Source organism: Rhinoderma darwinii, chromosome 8 (genome assembly GCF_050947455.1).
Source record: "Rhinoderma darwinii isolate aRhiDar2 chromosome 8, aRhiDar2.hap1, whole genome shotgun sequence".
NCBI lineage: Eukaryota > Metazoa > Chordata > Amphibia > Anura > Rhinodermatidae > Rhinoderma > Rhinoderma darwinii.
The window spans coordinates 111,138,784-111,158,082 of NC_134694.1; the positions used below are offsets into that span (position 1 = coordinate 111,138,784).

At 46.2% G+C, this 19,299-nt stretch overlaps 2 protein-coding genes across 10 annotated transcripts in view; one reads left to right on the forward strand and one right to left on the reverse strand.

Annotated features, from left to right (window-relative positions):
* The window catches only part of MSH5 (mutS homolog 5), a 66,856-nt gene extending 48,881 nt beyond the window's left edge, over positions 1 to 17,975 (reverse strand). The window contains exons 1-3 of one of the 6 annotated variants that reach the window (XM_075836326.1): positions 17,854 to 17,975; positions 15,331 to 15,504; positions 1,508 to 1,596 (exon numbers count right to left, since the gene is read on the reverse strand). In XM_075836326.1, coding sequence (XP_075692441.1) covers positions 1,508 to 1,579 — 72 coding nt within the window. In that variant the 5' untranslated portion in view covers positions 1,580 to 1,596; positions 15,331 to 15,504; positions 17,854 to 17,975. Of the gene's footprint in view, positions 1 to 1,507; positions 1,597 to 5,876; positions 6,046 to 7,139; positions 7,258 to 15,312; positions 15,505 to 17,853 lie in introns of those variants that run through there. The other 5 variants (XM_075836327.1, XM_075836329.1, XM_075836328.1 and 2 more) reach the window with 5 other exon arrangements.
* Positions 1 to 19,299, forward strand: part of CLIC1 (chloride intracellular channel 1) — a 75,178-nt gene that overhangs the window by 25,647 nt on the left and 30,232 nt on the right. The window contains exon 1 of one of the 4 annotated variants that reach the window (XM_075836333.1): positions 17,791 to 18,238. The exons of the other annotated variants lie outside the window; for them this stretch is intronic. Coding sequence (XP_075692448.1) covers positions 18,203 to 18,238 — 36 coding nt within the window. The 5' untranslated portion in view covers positions 17,791 to 18,202. Of the gene's footprint in view, positions 1 to 17,790; positions 18,239 to 19,299 lie in introns of those variants that run through there. 4 annotated transcript variants of the gene reach the window in all.

Consider the following 19,299-nt stretch of genomic DNA (forward strand, 5'->3'; position numbering starts at 1 on the left):
TTTCAAAACAAAACATTTTAAGCTCCGCCCTGTTCTGCATGGGAAGGCCCCAAAAAGCCCCGTATTCACCCAAATAATCCTAAACATCCCTACATTGCACAGGTCGCTGATTTCAAGCGCACGTTGTTTGCAAATGCAGCCGCCTCTCGGACTGTTTGGCTTAGGGTTAATTTACACTGAGTTTTTTGCAGGCAGTTATTTTTTGTCTGGAAAAATCAGCTCCGATTTTTTGGTTTTGTACCACACGCGGTTTTGACAAGTTTTTTAGAGGCAGCTCTTTCTTCAACTGGAAAATAAAATAAATCGCGAGTGGTTTTTGCCAAAAAACTCATTAAAAACCACCGCGGCCGTTCAGCATTTTTTTTGTCATCCTCCCCTTGATTTCAATGGGGTTTTTGAGGTGGAAAATGCCTCAAAAGGTCATTTTTTTATACCATAAGCGGACAAAAACTGCTCAGGAAAAAAACGCCTCTGACTCCCATTTCAATGGGAGGAGATTTGAGGAATTTTTTGGTACTCATTTCGACGCGGTTTCCACGTCAAAATCAGCACCAAAAAAAACGCTCTGTGTGAACAGGGCCTGAGAGGCACACATGGTTGAAATCAGTTGCATAAAAATCACATTTTGAACCCCCCACTGGTGATGGGATTCCTTTATAGGAGAACCCCCCTTAGTGTAAAGTAAACATGTAAAACTGTTCTACGCTGAGGTAAGATCAAGTGACGTTACAGGACCAAAGGCCCAATACTAAAAGAAAATGGTGACGACACGTGCCCTTCTCTTTCTGTCCGATCTAGTGTTATCATGGAGACCTTGTGTGGATCCAAACCACCCAATACAACAATATCTACATCCTAACAGGCAGTTATGTGGGGACATTTATGTATTTGGCCATTTGAATTCACACAAGTTCTCCACAACAACACTGTACCTGTCAGAAATGCGAGGGGTGTGACGTCATCGGGATCTCAGTAGTGCAGCCTCAGGCTTTGGACCTGTATCGAAAAAATGGTTTCATTTTCTTCTAGCAACTATCCTTTAAAAGGGTTGTACCAGAATCCAAAATTATCACCTATCGGCAGGATAGGAGATCATTGTCTGATAGCGGGGGACCCCACCACTGGGACCCCACCACTGGGACCCCACCGATCATTTGCTCCACCGCAGTGAGGAGGACATTGAATGTAGCGGTGGTCGCGCATGTGCTGCCAGTCCATTCAAAGTCTATGGGAATGATGGAAACAGCTCTCAGCTACGTCCTCCGTCATTCTCGTAGACATTGAATGAGGCAGCAGCACATGCTCGACCGTCGCTCCATTCAGGCTTCGTCTTACTGTGGAGGGTGCAGTTAGGAGGAACAAGGTTTTTTGGACCCCTGTTTTCATGATCAGTGGGGCCCCCAGCGATCAGAAAATGATCACCTATCCTGTGGTTAGGTGATCATGTTTGATTCTGGTAAAGCCCCTTTAAGTTCTTCCTGGAAAAGTGTGAGATATAGTTATAAACCTCTGCTGGCGGCTCCTCGTCTTCCTGAGAGTCGGCAATTATAATATTTGGCATCATCTGCAAGCGATCCATCAGAGAATGTTCACAGCCTGAAGAATAAAATATATAATCAGTGGAGAATATATATATTTTATATATAAACAGTGCTGTAAACGTTAAATTGGCAGAGACTGGTGGCAAAGCTTTGTGACACCTTGAAAATCCAATACTGTTATTAAAGGGGTCGTCCGGTTAAGAAACGGGTGTCTTCTACTGGAGCTTTCCGGCCCTGTTATATTAGAGGCCCATTATTATATGGACCCACCGGAGGATCTTCGGATGGGCCAGACCGACCCTGGTGCCGCAGGGAGCCCAATGTTTCCTCTAACACATAGGAAGACCCCAGTATTATTGGCACATGGTAGGTAGGAGTCCCTGTTACAATGTTTTGCTGGAGTCCAGGAGCTTTCGTGCTCCTCCAACAGCCAATTTGACTTTCTATCCCTCGCCACAAAATTTGCACAAGAGGCAGAGACACGAAGCTCCAGAGCCTCAATGCAAAATCTGTAAGGCCTCAAGCACAGTTCAGTGAAATGCTTCAGTGCGATATCCGTTTTTTTTAACGGATATCACACTGACCCAATCATTTCTTTTGGGCCATGCACACTTCCGTTATTTTACAGGAACCGTGTGGCCGTTCCACCAAAAAAAGAACAGGTCCTACTCCTGACGGTTTTTCGCGGATCAGTCTCGGCCATTGTATTCATTTGGTCTGTTAAAACAACGGACCGCACACGGAAGCCAACCATGTGCGGTCTGTGTTTGGCAGATCCGTGATTCGCGGCCGTATATTTGGCGAGGGAAGTGTGCTTGAGGCTTCACAGTGACCTGGATGTGGCGCACATGTAGCACTCGCACCGTGATATACATTATATGTACACACTGATAAAACTTTTCTACTGAAACCAACTCTAAAGGGTTAACGACATTCCCAATATACATATATTACAACACTTTTTGTTGCGGCAGCTCAAAACTCTTGGGATCCAATGGAGAGCGGTGGGATTATCGGCTGATTCCTTCCCTCTCCACGCCCTGACTACAGTATTGGTGATGGCAATCGCAACTCTACTGCCTCCATGGTGGTCAGTTCTATAGTGGGGGAGGGGGGGTGTTGATGAGAATGGCTGCACTGGCGCAGTAAAATAGAGCTCTGTGCAGACTTTTCTCCCTGAAATGTATGCAGTACACTCCTGATAGGAAGTACGGACGTTATAATCTGATAAAACTCTAGAAAGTGGAGCTTCACTGTAAGTATTTCTTGCACAATTCACTAAACGGTCTTTAAACTCTTCATAAAATCCCATTAAAATACTAAGTATATAATTTTCCTGTGTAACTTTCCTACTATTAGCGTTTTACAGCACTCATCTTGGGTGTATCGCATTGTGCCGCTGGGCAGCCCTACCAGGAATTGGGAAATCATTTGATGATCGTTGTAGATAGATTGTATATATGTATTGAAAGCATTAAAGAGACAACTTTCTAATGCTGTAGTGGAAATAAACTAAAAGGGTTGTCTCCTCTGGTAAACTCTGTAAATGAGGATATGCTGGCGGTCAGGTTATTGTCTTGGGATCGGCAGCTAAAAAACCCTCGGCGATCAGCTATAACCAGGAGGAAGATGCGGGCACATTTCTCCTGCAGTGGCCACTACAGGAGGAATGTGGTATTACATGGCAACCATTCTAGTTAATGTGTTAATATGTAATGCAATGACGTTTTAGTGGCTCTCCGCTCCGGTTTAAAGGGCGTGGCCTCGAGCAGGGGAGTCCCCTCTAGGATGTCCATATGCCCTTATAGTGATGCCCTATAGTTCTGGATACTTTATTGTAGGTTTCAAGCTAACCTGCCAACTTTTGAATTGGGAAAAGAGGGACATTTTTAAGCCACGCCCCCTAACCACCACCAATATCCACACACAGCCCCCTGTAGATCGCTCCACACACAGCCCCCCTGTAGATAGCTACACACACAGTCCCCCTGTAGATCGCTCCACACACAGCCCCCCTGTAGATAGCGCCACACACAGCCCCCCTGTAGATAGCTCCACACACAGCCCCCCATGTAGATAGCTCCACACACAGTCCCCCTGTAGATCGCTCCACACACAGCCCCCCTGTACATAGCGCCACACACAGCCCCCCTGTAGATAGCTCCACACACAGCCCCCTGTAGATAGCTCCACACACAGTCCCCCTGTAGATCGCTCCACACAGTCCCCCTGTAGATCGCGCCACACTCAGCACCCCTGTACATAGCTCCACACACAGCCCCCCTGTAGATAGCGCCACACACAGCCCCCTGTATATAGCTCCACACACAGCCCCCCTGTAGACAGCTCCACACACAGCCCCCCTGTAGATAGCGCCACACTCAGCCCCCCTGTACATAGCTCCACACACAGCCCCCCTGTAGATAGCGCCACACACAGCCCCCCTGTACATAGCTCCACACACAGCCCCCCTGTAGATAGCTCCACACACAGCCCCCCTGTAGATAGCTCCACACACAGCCCCCCTGTAGATAGCGCCACACACAGCCCCCCTGTAGATAGCTCCACACACAGCCCCCCATGTAGATAGCTCCACACACAGTCCCCCTGTAGATCGCTCCACACACAGCCCCCCTGTACATAGCGCCATACACAGCCCCCCTGTAGATAGCTCCACACACAGCCCCCTGTAGATAGCTCCACACACAGTCCCCCTGTAGATCGCTCCACACACAGTCCCCCTGTAGATCGCTCCACACTCAGCACCCCTGTACATAGCTCCATACACAGCCCCCCTGTAGATAGCTCCACACACAGCCCCCCCTGTAGATAGCTCCACACACAGCCCCCCTGTAGATAGCGCCACACTCAGCCCCCCTGTACATAGATACACACACAGACCCCTGTAGATAGCTCCACACACAGCCCCCCTGTAGATAGCACCACACACAGCCCCCCTGTACATAGCTCCACACACAGCCACCCTGTACATAGCTCCACACACAGCCCCCCTGTAGATAGCGCCACACACAGCCCCCCTGTAGATAGCGCCACACACAGCCCCCCTGGAGATAGTGCCACACACAGCCCCCCTGTAGATAGCACCACACAGCCCCCCTGTACATAGCGCCACATACAGCCCCCCTGCACATAGCGCCACACACAGCTACCCCTGTAGATAGCTCCACATACAGCTCCCCTGTAGATAGCGCCAGAAACAGCCTCCCTGTAGATAGCGCCACCCACAGCCCCCCTTTTGTACATAACGCCACACAACCCCCTCCCCCTTGTACATAGCGCCACACAACCCCCTTATACTTTATACATTCATTTCCGGAAAAAGACGAACAGACACAAAGCGGCTGAGCGTTCACACGAGCGCTTCTGACGCTTAGTTTTAGCTATTGGTTTGGGTCTCAGTGCTCAAACCCCCACCAATCAAAACTTCTGAGCAGCAGAGGAGACACAGGCTGCTAGTGTTTCTCTCACCCCAGTGCTGGATTCACAGCTACACTGCTCATTACTGCTGTATAATCTCCTCCATGTTGCTGCTGCTATATATGTGATAGAGATAAGAGAGAAGGATTCTCCTCTCCTAGGTATGCAGTTTATAGAAGATATGATCGCAGTTACTTCACCCACTAGCTAAGAGACAACCGAGAATTAGGGTATGTTCACACGCACTAATTACGGACGTAATTCAGGCGTTTTTGCCCCGAATTACATCCGAAAATAGCGCCTCGATAGCGCTGACAAACATCTGCCCATTGAAAGCAATGGGCTGACGTTTGTCTGTTCACACAAGGCGTATATTTACGCGCCGCTGTCAAATGACGGCGCGTAAATAGACGCCCGCGTAGAAGAAGTGACCTGTCACTTCTTTGGCCGTAATTGGAGCCGTTATTCATTGACTCCAATGAATAGCAGCGCCAATTACGTCCGTAATGGACGCGGCGTTCAAGCGCCTGCACATGCCGTTACGGCTGAAATTACGGGGATGTTTCCTCCTGGAAACATCCCCGTAATTTCAGTCGTTACGGACGCTGTCGTGTGAACATACCCTTAGAGATAGAGCCTGCAGAGGGGAAAACTGCTAAATAATGACCTATGCAAGTCATATGATGGTCAGATATAGTGTTATTCCTCATGTACACACATATGACTGCTTATTCTGAAAAGTTAGGCACGCTTTAAGGCATAGGTTCACTTCTGAGCACCAGATCACCATTTAAGTACAGAAATAATTTACGTGAAATGCGGGAGATTATATTTTAATTCTGCTTTATAACATGTCATTTTACCAAAGCATATTGATGGCTGCGTAATAATACATACCACTATATAATGCATCCTCGGCATGAGCTCCATTATGTTCTATGTAATGACAGCTATTTATGTGGTGAAAGCTTTTCTTGTTCCTGGGATATCTGGCAGAGTCTGCGCTGTGTTACCTGATACGTTCTGCAGCTTTCTTTCTTTATACTGCTAGGGCGACTGTGGTCTAAGAGGGGTTGTCAAGGATTTAAAAAACATGGCTGCTTTCTTTTACAAAAACAGCGCCACACCTATCCACAGGCTGTGTATGGTATTGCAGCTTGGACACATTCACCTTGAGCTGCAATACCAGACACAACCCATGGACAGGTGTGGCGCTGTTTCTGGAAAAATGCAGCCATATTTTTATAAACCTGGATAACCCCTTTAAGGCCTCATGTACACGGCCGTATTACAGATCTGTACACGTTGTACATAGTATGAGCCATAGAAGCCCATGCTGTACCTCCGAGTTCATATGGAGGAATACAGAGATTTTTTGTGCCATGCTGCCGCCATTTTATTTACATATGTTTCCATAGAAGCCTTTGGTAGCGGGGTTAGGGCTGGACAATCCCACAAAAGTGACATAGGCAATGGCGTCACTATAGGGGTCACAGTAATACCAGTTTTCATAAAGCCCCTTGGTACAGGGGACCCTCAGGCCCCCCTGCCACCTAAGGTCCTTCAGGGCCCGGCACACAAAATCCAGCAGCGACGCTCACAAGCTGTCGCTAGGAGTTGCCTGACTCTAGGTGATGTATAAAATGGCTGCCTGACTCTAGGTATTGTATAAAATGGCTGCCTGACTCTAGGTGATGTATAAAATGGCTGCCTGACTCTAGGTGATGTATAAAATGGCTGCCTGACTCTAGGTGATGTATAAAATGGCTGCCTGACTCTAGGTTACATAGTTACATGGTTGAAAAAAGACACATGTCCATCAAGTTCAACCAAGGGATGGGAAAGGGGAAGTGGGATGGGAAAGGGGAAGTCTAAAATGGCTGCCTGACTCTAGGTGATGTATAAAATGGCTGCCTGACTCTAGGTGATGTGTAAAATGGCTGCCTGTCCCTAGGTGATGAATAACATGGGTGTCTGTCTCTAGGTCATGTATAAAATGGGTGTCTGTCTCTAGGTGATGGTGTCATGTTGTTAATAAAGATTACTTTAAAAAAAAAAACACCACACACACAAAGGAGATGGAGGAGATGGAGGAGATGGAGGAGATGGAGGAGATGGAGGAGATGGCTGCTACTACACAGCGTCCCCGCCTATAAACACCTGTTCACCTGTCACACTCCTGGACAGTGTCCTGAATAATCTGCTGCTATCTCCTAAACATGGTACTGGTCACATGACCAGCACAGGGGTCACATGACATGTGTAGTGGTCATGTGACTGGAACCCTGTTGGCCCATGGAAGCACCAAACAGGACTATACCATTCCTCTGTGGGGAGACAGGGGTATACTTCGCTGGTACAAGAGACTTTGTGAGCTGTATTCGCCTTCAAATCCACAATCTGTATATTTATGTAGTTAGTTGGGAACCTCCAGGTTACCCGAATTCAGAAAAGTCATAGAATAAAAGAAATAACAACGAAATAATAAAAACTACACACTTTCCAGGGCGGGCACACATTTATCATGTATCCTTCATTTAGTTTTTTTTTCAAATTTGTCTAATTTTTCCCTATATATAATGCGAATACACAAAAATGGGCAGATTTATCAAAACTGTCTAAGGCTATGTTCACACAGAGTTTTTTTGCAGGCGGAATTTCTGCCTCATAATTCCGTTTGGAAGTTTGAGGCAGATTTTCCTCTCCCTGCACACCGATTATCTCTGCGTTTTTCGCCCGCGGCCATTGAGCGCCGGCCGCAGGCATAAAACGCCGCAAAATAATCTTTCTCTGCCTCCCATTGAAGTCAATGGGAGGTCAGAGGCGTAAACGCCCGAAGATAGGGCATGTCGCTTCGTTCTCCCGCGAGGCGGTTTTACCGCTCGTGGGAGAAAACCGCCCCGCCTCCCATTAAAATCAATGGGAGGCATTTTAGGGCCGTTTTGCGGCGTGGTTTCCGCGTAAAAAAAAACATAAAAAAACTCTGTGTGGACATAGCCTAACAGTAAATCTGTCCTTGTTACCCATAGCAACCAATCATAGCATAGCTTTCATTTTTCCAGAGCAGGTTAAGAAATGAAAACTGAGCTCTGATTGGTTGCTATGGGCAACAAGGACAGTGGTCATTAATCTGCCCCAGTGGTTCCATTTTTGATGCTATAAGAAATGCCGATATGTACAGCAAAAAAAAAATAGATACAAGTGTGAGGGCAGCTATAGGGGCATTATACTGCGTGGAAGTCAGTTATGAGGGCATTATACTATGTAGAGGCAGCTATGGGAACATTATACTGGGGGCAGTTATGGGGGATTATATTATGTAGAGGGCAGTTATGGATGGCATTTTACAGTGTGGGCCATTATACTGTATGGAGGACAGTTATGGGGCATTATAATGTGGTGACAGCTATAAGGGCATTATAATGTGTGGGGGCAGCTATGGGGCATTATACTGTGTGGGGGTTGAGTCAGGGGGTATATTATATACAGTAGTATACAGCAGGCTGTATTAATTCAATGGCGTAGCATGCACATAGGGGCGTGGTATGCAAAAAGGGGTGTGCCCTAAATAATCATTCATTAATCGTAATCGAGGTTACGTGTTCAATTAATTGTGATTTTGATTTAGGTCATAATTGTTTCGTATTAAATTACATCAAATGAGTGGTTTCTTTTTTTTTTATAAATAGCTGGTTCAAAATGGCGGTGGTGAACCTTTTCTGCCTGCAATCCTCATTCCCTGTCAATCAGTTGGGCAACATCCACCTCCACGCAAGCTGTACACGTCGTCAATGCTTCTCCTTATTGGAAGCTGCAATATGGGGGTGTTACATGACATCTGTGTTGGCACTTCTCTCTACCAATCACATGGGGCTTTGATGGTTCTTTGAGGTGACGTCCATATTGGAAGGATGTGCCTATTTATAGCTGTATATAAGGATCGGGCGGGAGACGTCAGCTGCCGGTGCTGCTGCAGCTGCTCTGCGATGAGCCGTGTTTACTGACCGAGTTCTCCTGTAATGTGAGCTGAGCGAGTCTACACCACTTATTACAAGTGGAAAACGCCGAAATATCAATAACAAAATGTTAGAAATGCTGAGGAGCCGGGATACAGATGGCAAGGCACCGACTCACAGTGCGGGGTCTACCTAAATCTAAGTACATCCCCCTCCCACCTGACTACCGCAAGCCATGAAGATCAAACCCTTCGAACCTTTTTTCTATTAAATGCTCAACAATACCTATTGCGACGTACATTTTAAAAGATACCGTCCTACAGTACACAAGTAGTCACAGCCTCCGAATTATAGTGCCATGTGCTGCCAATATGGCAGTGCCAACTATATTATCAATGCCTGGATAACAGTGCTGCCATTTCAGTGGTTCTCAGCTTGAGAAGTGTAAAGCATGCCTGCCCAGATCGCCATCAGCTCCCCTTTGCCTGCCACTGACATTGGCCTTGGGTGGACTTGCCAGAATTTTATTTCTGCAGACCCTTAGACAGGGTTGGACAGAAAATATTGGGTCGCATGGATCATGATGACATTTAACTCCATCATTAAAATTCGTACGATACATTACACAGCTGTTGATATTGCAGATTAGTTATAGTACTATCTTCTCTTGGGAAGCACCGATGACAGTCTACGGTCAAGGTCCAGCAATGACTGATAGAGGGTGGGGGCTGCTATGATATGTATGTAAAATGCAAGATTAAAGGGGTTATGTGAGGACTGATTATTATCAGTGCGGTCCCTGCTGTATGTGATACACTCACTAATATACATTCCGGTCCCCCGTCGCGCTGATTCTGAGATTTTCATAGATTTTTATAGCGCTGCCGGGGGACCGGAACTCTAGTGGCACAGTCTTCCTTGATGACGATACTTCTCTTCGTCATGTGACCGGCCCTGCTGTACTCTATGTACAAGCAGTAGTGGTAATACAGCGATTATATAGAGTACAACGGAGCCGGTCACATGACGAAGAGTCATGTCGCCATGAAAGAAGACTGTGTAACTAGACTCCACCCCCCCCCCCCCCACCCAGCGCTATAAAAATCTATTAAAATCTTAAAATCAGCGTGACGGGGGACCGGAATGTATATTAGCGAGTTTATCACCCTTAAGGGTATGTTCAAATTCTTCTAACAGTTCACTCGGCAGCGTCCGTAACGGCTGAAATTACGGGGCTGTTTTCAGGAGAAAACAGCTCCGTAATTTCAGCCATAATGGCATGTTGAGGCGCTTTTTCGCTGCGTCCATTACGGACGTAATTGGAGCTGCTTTTCCATCGAGTCAATGGAAAACGGCTCCAATTACATCTGAAGAAGTGACAGGCACTTCTTTAACGCGGGCGTCTTTTTTACGCGCCGCCTTTTGACTGCGGCGTGTAAAAAAAATGACTGTGTGCACAGAACATCGTAAGACCCATTCTAATGAATGGGCAGATGTTTGCCAACGCTATCGAGGCGCATTTTCGGACTAATTTTGATAATGGAAATTTTTAGAAAGTAGAACAGGTATCACTGAATCCATGAATAACCTGAAAACCAGCACAGGAGAAGTTAATGACCTCTGGGGTGGACTTCAGACTTGTCTGGTCAGTGCAACCTACAGAACATTGATTTTCTCAGGCAAATGCACTGCTCTGTGTGAGAAGATAGAGACATTATGGATAAAGTCCCCCCATTGTATGGGGAATTACACCTAATAAGCTGTATGACGGACAATAATAACAGAACTTTTTTTTCTTCTGTGACACGGATCATACATTTCTCTTTGCATATGTCTGAGGCACCACTTTGAAGTCAGTGCAAAGAGAATTGCTAGAATAACAATTACCCAATAATGCTATCTTTACCAAATAAAACCATATAATACCAATACATAAAGACAGGGCAAGCTCTCTTTGTATCCAAGGCAAAGGTCCCACCACTCTCGTTCCCCATGATAGCTGTCAGATGGACAATCACCCATTTACAAGTAATTGCCCTTTGTTCCTCCCTTCCATACCAATCCCTAGTATTCTTATGTAGTACATACTGCCCATTTCCGACTACCACCATCCCTTCCAAACATGTGAGGTTAACCCACGTATACCCACCTGGCATGCCCACACACTCTCTTTAATTTACAATCATTAAATTTTTTACATTTATTTGGTAAACCATAAATTGCGACCCCAAGCCCTATGCCACCCTAGGCGGCTGCCTACAATGCCTACCCCTCATCCTCGCCCTGCCCACTTCTTCCTTTATTCAGGGACCTAGCTAAGAGGGTCGATGGGTGGCAGGGATGAGGTCGGAGTGCTGACAAGCCATTCTGCTTTGGCCATGGCCAGGGTAATTTGATAATGAATTTTTGGGTGAAAGAAAAGTCGGAGTCATAGCTCGACTTTTCTTTCACCCAAACATTCAATCCCTAGTATTCTTGCTATTATATATGGTCACATACTCTCTGTGACTTCTAATATTCTTTTCATTTACAGTAAGGGGGGTCATTATCCCGGATATATTTGACTACACAGATTATATTGAGGCTCACATACTTGCATTACTGAACATCAATCCTTTTTTTTAACTAATTTGGGGCATTTGCATATAACCATGACCCCCCCCCCCCCCCCCTCAATGTGACTCTTCACATATCTTGCTGTTTGTCATTTCCTATAACCTTCATGTAACGGAAACTGCTTTGGAGTAGAGGCCGTCGCGGCAGATGTGTGCCATATAACAATAAGGCGCCAGTTCCTCACTCAACCCATATTGGGCCGCTGACAATTTTCGAGAAAAACTCATCTATATTTTGTTCAGCTAGTTAACATATAATTACTGCAATTAAGATGAGTCGCTTCATAAGGGAATAGATTCATATAAACTTATTCCTGGGCAACTCCAAACAGCAAATCTAACATTCTGGGACTTGTAGTTCCACAAGGTAAGATCCGTTTTTGAACTAAAAGTAAATATCTCAGAGCTAATGTAAAGGCCAAATTCGAGCGGGAGGAAGTGCAACCCCCCCCCGCCCCCCAACTTTCCCGCATTAAGGATATGTTTTCTAACATCCGTCCATTACTTCACCCCTCCCCTTCTTCCTTCCTCCTCTAGCTTCTTGTAAAGTTTTGGACAAACGTAGAAGGCGACGCCTGATCATTTTCTGTTCTTGTTTTACTTTTTGGTTTTTACACAGAAATCTCAAAAAGTCCAATAGTGCACAGCGGCCGTGTATCATTTAGGGTACGAACACACACGGCGTAAACACTGCAGATTTTCTGCAACGGATTCATTACGGAAAATCCGCAGCGTATTACAGTAACAGCAGTGCGGGTGGGATTTCAACACACAGCGGCAAAAAGACGTCGGAAGAAACGCACATAAATTGACCTGAGGTTTCCTCAACCGCAGCATGTCAATTAATGCTGTGGAATCGCAGCTTTTCTGTTGCGGGTTTTCCCCATTGAATTGAATGGGGTGCTTAAACCCGCAACAAAGTGGTTTGCGTTGCGACATTTGCGGCGGAATCACAGCGAATCCGCCGCAAAAACGCAAGTAATAAAAAATAAATAAAGTTATACTTACCCAGAGTTCCCTGTTTCTTCTCCGGTTGGGTCTCCTGGGATGACGTTTCATCCCATGTGACGGCTGCAGCCAATCACAGGCTGCAGCGGTCACATGGCCTGCAACGTCATCCCAGGAGGCCGGACTGCGCGCAGAGAAGCGGGAGGGGGTAAGTATGAAGGTTTTTTTAAAATATTTACAGCGCTGCTTTACGCAGTGGAAATTTCGCCAGAAAAACGCTCCACAATGTGGTGCGATTTTTCGGACGGCATTCCCTGTGGTGTTCAGGGCGGATACGCTGTGAAGTTTGACGCAGTGTATCCACCCAGAACACGCCGTGTGTGTTCATACCCTAATAGTAGGAGGCATTATTCCTTATAATATATACACCTCAACTGTTCCAGATGTGGTGTGTGTTATAATGTTCTGCAGCTGAGGTATATATTATGATGTTCTGCAGCAGCTGAGGTATATATTATGATGTTCTGCAGCAGCTGAGGTGTGTATTATAATATTCTGCAGCGGCTGAGGTGTGTATTATTTATAATGTTCTGCAGCAGCTGAGGTGTGTATTATAATTATACCTCCCAACTGTCCCGGATTCAGCGGGACAGTCCTGGATTCCGGGCAGTGTCCCGCTGTCCCGGTCGTATGTCCCGCTGTCAAACTAATTCTGAAGCAGGGCACCATCAGCTCCCTTTTTCAGAATTAGTTCATAGCGGAGGAGCAGAGGGAGCTCCTCCGCTCGCCGAGGACTTCCCGGGCACAGAGCAACTTTAAGCGTTGTGCTCGGGGAAGCCCCTGAGGACAGTGACGTCAGTGGCTACTGATTAAGCGGAATCCCCGTTGCCGATGATCTGGCCGGGGTTTGTGCTTATATGGACATTGACGTCAGGGGCTCCTCCTGGAGCAGAATCCCCGGCCAGAGTCGGCAACGGGGATTCCGCTCAAGGAGTTGCCACTGACGTCACTGTCCATATATGAACAGTACAGTCAAGGGCTTCCCCGAGCACAACGCTTAAAGTAGCTCTGTGCCCGGGGAGTCCTCGGCGAGCAGAGGAGCTCCCTCTGCTCCTCCTCTACGAACTAATTGTGAAGCAGGGAGCTGATGGTTCCCTGCTTCAGAATTAGTGGCTACTCCTTGAGCTGAATCCCCGTTGCCGATGATCTGGCCGGGGATTCCGCTTATAGAGGAATAGAAGATAGCGCCACCCCTCATTGGTACTCCCTCTAGGAGCAGAATCCCCAGCCAGAGCATAGGCCGGGGACTCCGCTTCTAGAGGGAATCCCTGATTTCACTGTCTATACATGGATATTGACGTCAGTGGCTCATCCTGGAGCGGAATCCCCAGCCAGAGTCGGCAGCGGGGAATCCACTCAAGGGGTAGCCAGTGACGTCACTGTCCATATATGGACAGTAACATCAGGAATTCCCTCTAGGAGCGGAATCCCCGGCCTATGCTCTGGCTGGAGATTCCGCTCCTAGAGGGAGTCCCAATGGGGGGTGGCGCTATCTTCAAGGGGGTGGGGCACTATCTACATGGACATTGTGGCACTATATAGGGGCACTATCTACAGGGGACACTGTGGTGCTATTTACATGGACACTATTTACATTTGCACTGTGTCACTATCTACAAGGGCACTGGCACTAGGGGCAGCTAAGAGGGTATTATACTGTATTTGGCAGCTATGGGGGCATTATGCTGTATGGGGGAATTTGGGTATTATACTGCATGGGGACATCTGTATAGGCATTATACTGCATGGGAGAATCTGTGTGGGCTTTATACAGTATGGGTGCATATATGGGGCAGTATACTGCATGGTGGCATCAATGTGGGCATTATACTGTATGGTGGCAGCTAGAGGGCATTATACTGTGTGGGGGCACTATGGGAGCATGATACTGTGTGGGCTGAATCGGGTGTGTATGGGCGGGGATTAGGTGGAATTAGAGGCGTGGCTTAAAAAAAATATTTGTCCCTCTTTGTGATACTTGAAAGTTGGGAGGTATGTTATAATGTTCTGCAGAAGCTAAGGTGTGAATTATAATGCTCTGCAGCTACTGAGGTGTGTACTATGATGTTCTGCTGCAGCTGGGAGTGTATATTATAATGCTCTGCAGCAGCTGAGGTTTGCATTATGATGTTCTGCAGCATCTGAGTTGTGTATTATAATGCTCTACAACAGCTAAAGTGTGTGTTATAATGTTCCACAGCATCTGAGGTAAGTATTAAGTTGTTCTGCAGCAGCTGAGGTGTGTATTATGATGTTCTGCAGCAGCTGAGGTGTGTATTATGATGTTCTGCAGCAGCTGAGTGTATTATGATGTTCTGCAGCAGTTGAGGGGTGTATTATGATGTTCTGCAGCAGCTGAGGTATGTATAATGATGATCTGCAGAAGATGAGGTATGTATTCTATGATCTGCCGCATCTGAGGTGTGTACTTTTATGTTTTGTAGCAGATGAAGCACATGACTGTATAATGCACACTGCAGCTGCTGAAGAACCTCTTTTTTAAAGAGACGGGGAGAACTACATGTCAGCCAGTCAGTGGTTGGTATAGAAGGAACTGCGACAGACAGCATCTGCTGGTAGAAATAAGCAGCACCTGTGTAGCGCCACTTATCTCTGTGTAACTGTCCGGTGACATCAGCATGTAAAGTTTATGCAAATATTATTTACAGACATCTCAATGGAATTTTTTTTATTGATGTGTGTGTATATATATATATATATACACACTGTATATCATTTACAAATAAAACGTACAGATAACTGAGCACGTACTGCTTCTCCTGTCTTTCTCGAGTAATGCTTAGACCCCGTTTATTATAAGACTTGGCTTCTAATTCCTTGGCAGATGGGATTCTTCCTTTCTATTATTCCGCTGGTAAACTCTGCCAGTCTTCTCGTCGTACAGGAATCGCCATTTGTAAACTTCGCCATTTGTAGAAATTAAGCCTGTTGATATAATAGGAACGATCTACATTACTCGGGAATAAGTTAAACACAGGAGGAAGAATTGTAAATCTTGTCACCATGCAAATACCTCACACATACCAGATTTCTGTAGTGAGAACTTTGCTAGACGGACATACGGATGCCGAATTTAGTAACACAATGACTGCCTTTGGCCCTGTACTACAAAACTGTAGGAACTCCGTGTACCACCATACAGGCATCATGCACACAGTCATACATAGTATAAAGCATATAGGTGATCATTTTCTGATCGCTGAGGGTCCGACCGATGGGACCCTCACCGATCGTGGGAAAAGGGGGTACCGAACACGTTCCTTCTCACTGCTCGGCCACAGTGAGAAGGACATTGAATGGGGCAGCGGTCGAGCATGCGCGCCGCCACTCCATTCAATGTCTGTGGGAGTACAGCGCTCGGCTGTTTCCATCATTCTCATAAACAGTGAATAGAGCAGTGGGCGCACTCTCCACCGCCGCTCCATTCAAGCCCCTCGTCACTGCGAGGGTTTCAGTGAGCAGGTTCTGGGTGTTCGGGACCCCCGTTCTCACAATCAGTGGGACTTTCAGTGATCAGAAAATTATCATTTATTATTTTCAGAATACCCCTTTAACAGCTTGTTTTGGCTGCGATGTGATCAGTCCTGGCCACCTTCCATGATAAATATTAACTAACCCCATTAGTGTGAACTTTCACCAACTCCAGGCCCGTGTAATGTATGCAGCTTCTCTGCGGGTACTCCCGGATTCCCTAACTGCAATATTTGAATAAACTTTTACATTGTGTAGGACCAGCAAAGCTCGCCAGATGCTGGGACACCCTGCGCTGACGGGCTCTGACCGCTGGTTAAAGAGAACATGTCACCTCTCCGTTTTTGCCATATTGCAAAAACTCTGCATTTTAAAGGGTCTGCCCCCTATGGACAATCCCTTACTGCTAGAAGAATCCCTTGACAATAAGTTGGTCACAGGGTTTCCCGCTACTGGGACCACCAGAGATCATCTGTAAGTTGTGCTGGGACTATTTAAAGGGGTATTTTGGTATCAGCAAATAAATTAATTTAATTGCATAATAAAGAGTTATAGCATTTTCAATATACTTGCTGTATCTATTTTTCACTGTTTTCAAGATCTCTGCTTGCTGTCATTTAATAGCTACTTTTGTTGTTTACTCCAAGGGGATAAAAAAAATCTGTCCTGGTCATGTGATGGACACAGGTGCACAGCTCGATACAGTAAAGTTATGAAAGCCCTGTGTGATATGATCGGGACAGATTTGTATTCACTTCGAGTAAATAGTGAAGGCTCCAATTAAATGACAGCAAGCGCAGATCTTAAAAACTGAGAAAATTATTTCGGAAAATTGTATAACTTTTCACTATACAAAAAATAACATTTATTTGTTGACCAAACAACCCCTTAAGGGTATGTGCACACGGGGCGGACTAGCTGCGTACTTTCCGCAACTGATTTCATTGTGGAAAATCCGCAGCGTATTACAGTAGCAGCAAAGTGAATGAGATTTGAACAAATCTGCGGAAATTGACTCGCAGTGTGGATTCTCAATTTGCGGAATGTCAATTTCTCTTGCGAAAACGCTGCGGAATTTACGCACAAAAAAAATCAGGTCGGAATTTATGCAGTGTTTACGCTGTGTGTGAACGGACCCTCAAGGGCACCAAACACATTGGATTCAAATCGGTAGTCAATATGTTCTCTATCTGTATTGTAAGGCTATGTTGACGCGCTAAACAAAGAACGGCTGAAAATACGGAGCTGTTTTCAAGGGAAAACAGCTCCTGATTTTCAGCCGTTTTTTAATCAAACTAGCGTTCTTTGCTGCTTTTTTTACCGCCGTTTTTGGAGCTGTTTCTCTATTGAGTCAATGAAAAATGAGGCGCAAAAAAACACCATTTCTCATTGAAATCAATGGGCAGATGTTTGTAGGCGTTCGGCTTCCGATTTTTCCACCGTTTTTCGGGACGTTTACGGCCCGAAAAACGGCTATGGGCGCTTCCGTAAATCAGGACGGCTATGGATGTGCATCCGTAAACCGTCCGTATTGACGGAAGCGTTGCTATGCAACATGTTAGTGACATAATTTGCAGCCTCCCTCTTTTTTTTTTTTACGGATCCGTACCTATACGAATCAAATACAGATGCAATACATATATACGGATGTATTACGGATGACTACGGATCCGTATTTATAGAGAGTATTTACGGATAGATGAAAATACGATCCTGTGCATGGGGCCTTAGACATTATTCATGAATCTCCCCCATGATGTAGCGCGGCAACTCCAATGTCTGCCATGCGAAGGTTGCGCGTACATGCGACACGATGTGCTACAAAAAGTCTGTGCGTAACCCCAGCCCAAACTCTGCGACGACTCCGTTGCGTCTCTCAAGTTGCCAGAACTGAGCTGTCTAACCCCAGACACCACCCCACGTTCCTCCTCTCTCCAATCCGCACAGTCTCCCCCCTCTGCTGTCTCTTCCTGCCTCAGTCACAGAGCCGCCTCCAGCAGCCACTTCCCACCCCACCCCTCTCCACACAGCAGCCAGCACCCATTCACATTGCACTCTCAGCTTCCTTCCCTGCTGCAAAACTTTTATTTATTCGTGGACTGTGCAAGAAAAACCAAAACTCAAAAATCCAGAAATCTCAGGATTGCTAAAGATGTCAGATCAGGCGGATGTGGAGCTCTTTGTGAAGGTGAGAACAAAAAAAATCTTCTTATTTCATTGTCTGTGATGCAACTTTAAGTTCAGGGCTCCTTATTGTTCAGCAACAGGTGGTAGATCGGGGAAAGCCGGGTGACTATCAATATGGCTATCGTTACAAATACGATCGTAGTGGTTATAACCCAACTTTCCTAGAGTCCTGAAAGGCAAAGCAAGTTAGGCAAGGACTACATCCCCCTGTGCCCTTACCGGCGGATATCTGCTTGTCGATACTCTTGGAAAGCTGAATGATAAGTTCTTGAGGAGCGCTCGCTACCTTAATGTCCACCCAACTTTGCCAGAAACTGAAACTATAATGAAGTTTCGTAAGGCGGCAGATCGATGACTTTTTTTTTTTGTTTTTTTTTTTAAATCCCTAATTATTAGAGATATATGGTCCCTAATGTATGTCCAGTGAGTGACACTCCCTACTACATGTCATTGTGAAGCTATTCGCATTGGGCATGCAGAGATCGTGTTTGGCGCCAGGTGGCTTTTATTTTTGTGGTAGGCATATAGTAGAAGATGGATATGTTCACACCTGCGTTCTGGCTTTTTCGATAATCTGCTCTGTCAAAGAAACGGAAGTGCAGGATTCATCGCATGACAAACCCCAACGGCGATTGGTTGGACTTTAATGGTTTCCGTCAGGTTGTTGTCACAGAGTCCGTGGTTGCACCAGAAAAAATGGCGCAGCATGCTGCGCTATTTTTTTACGACCTTTCATAACGAAACGGAGATGGAGTCCCCGACGAAGAGGTGAACAGAGCCTAAAGGCCCTCTTACACAATGATCGGGCAAACGCTCGATCGTCGTCTGTTCGGATCTTTTATTCGGCCGGTAAAATGGTCGCTAGCCGGCAGCAGATCTGTGTAAACGGGGAGATGTGCTGTCGACATGATGGAAATGCGTGAGGGCGATCGATCGTAGTAACAATCGTTCGTCCCCATAAATCATTACTCCTTGTGACTGACGCAAACGGGCGCCGATCGACACTACAGCACATAGATTGGCGTTCTTTTTCACCGCTAATATCGGGCCGTCTAAAAGGAC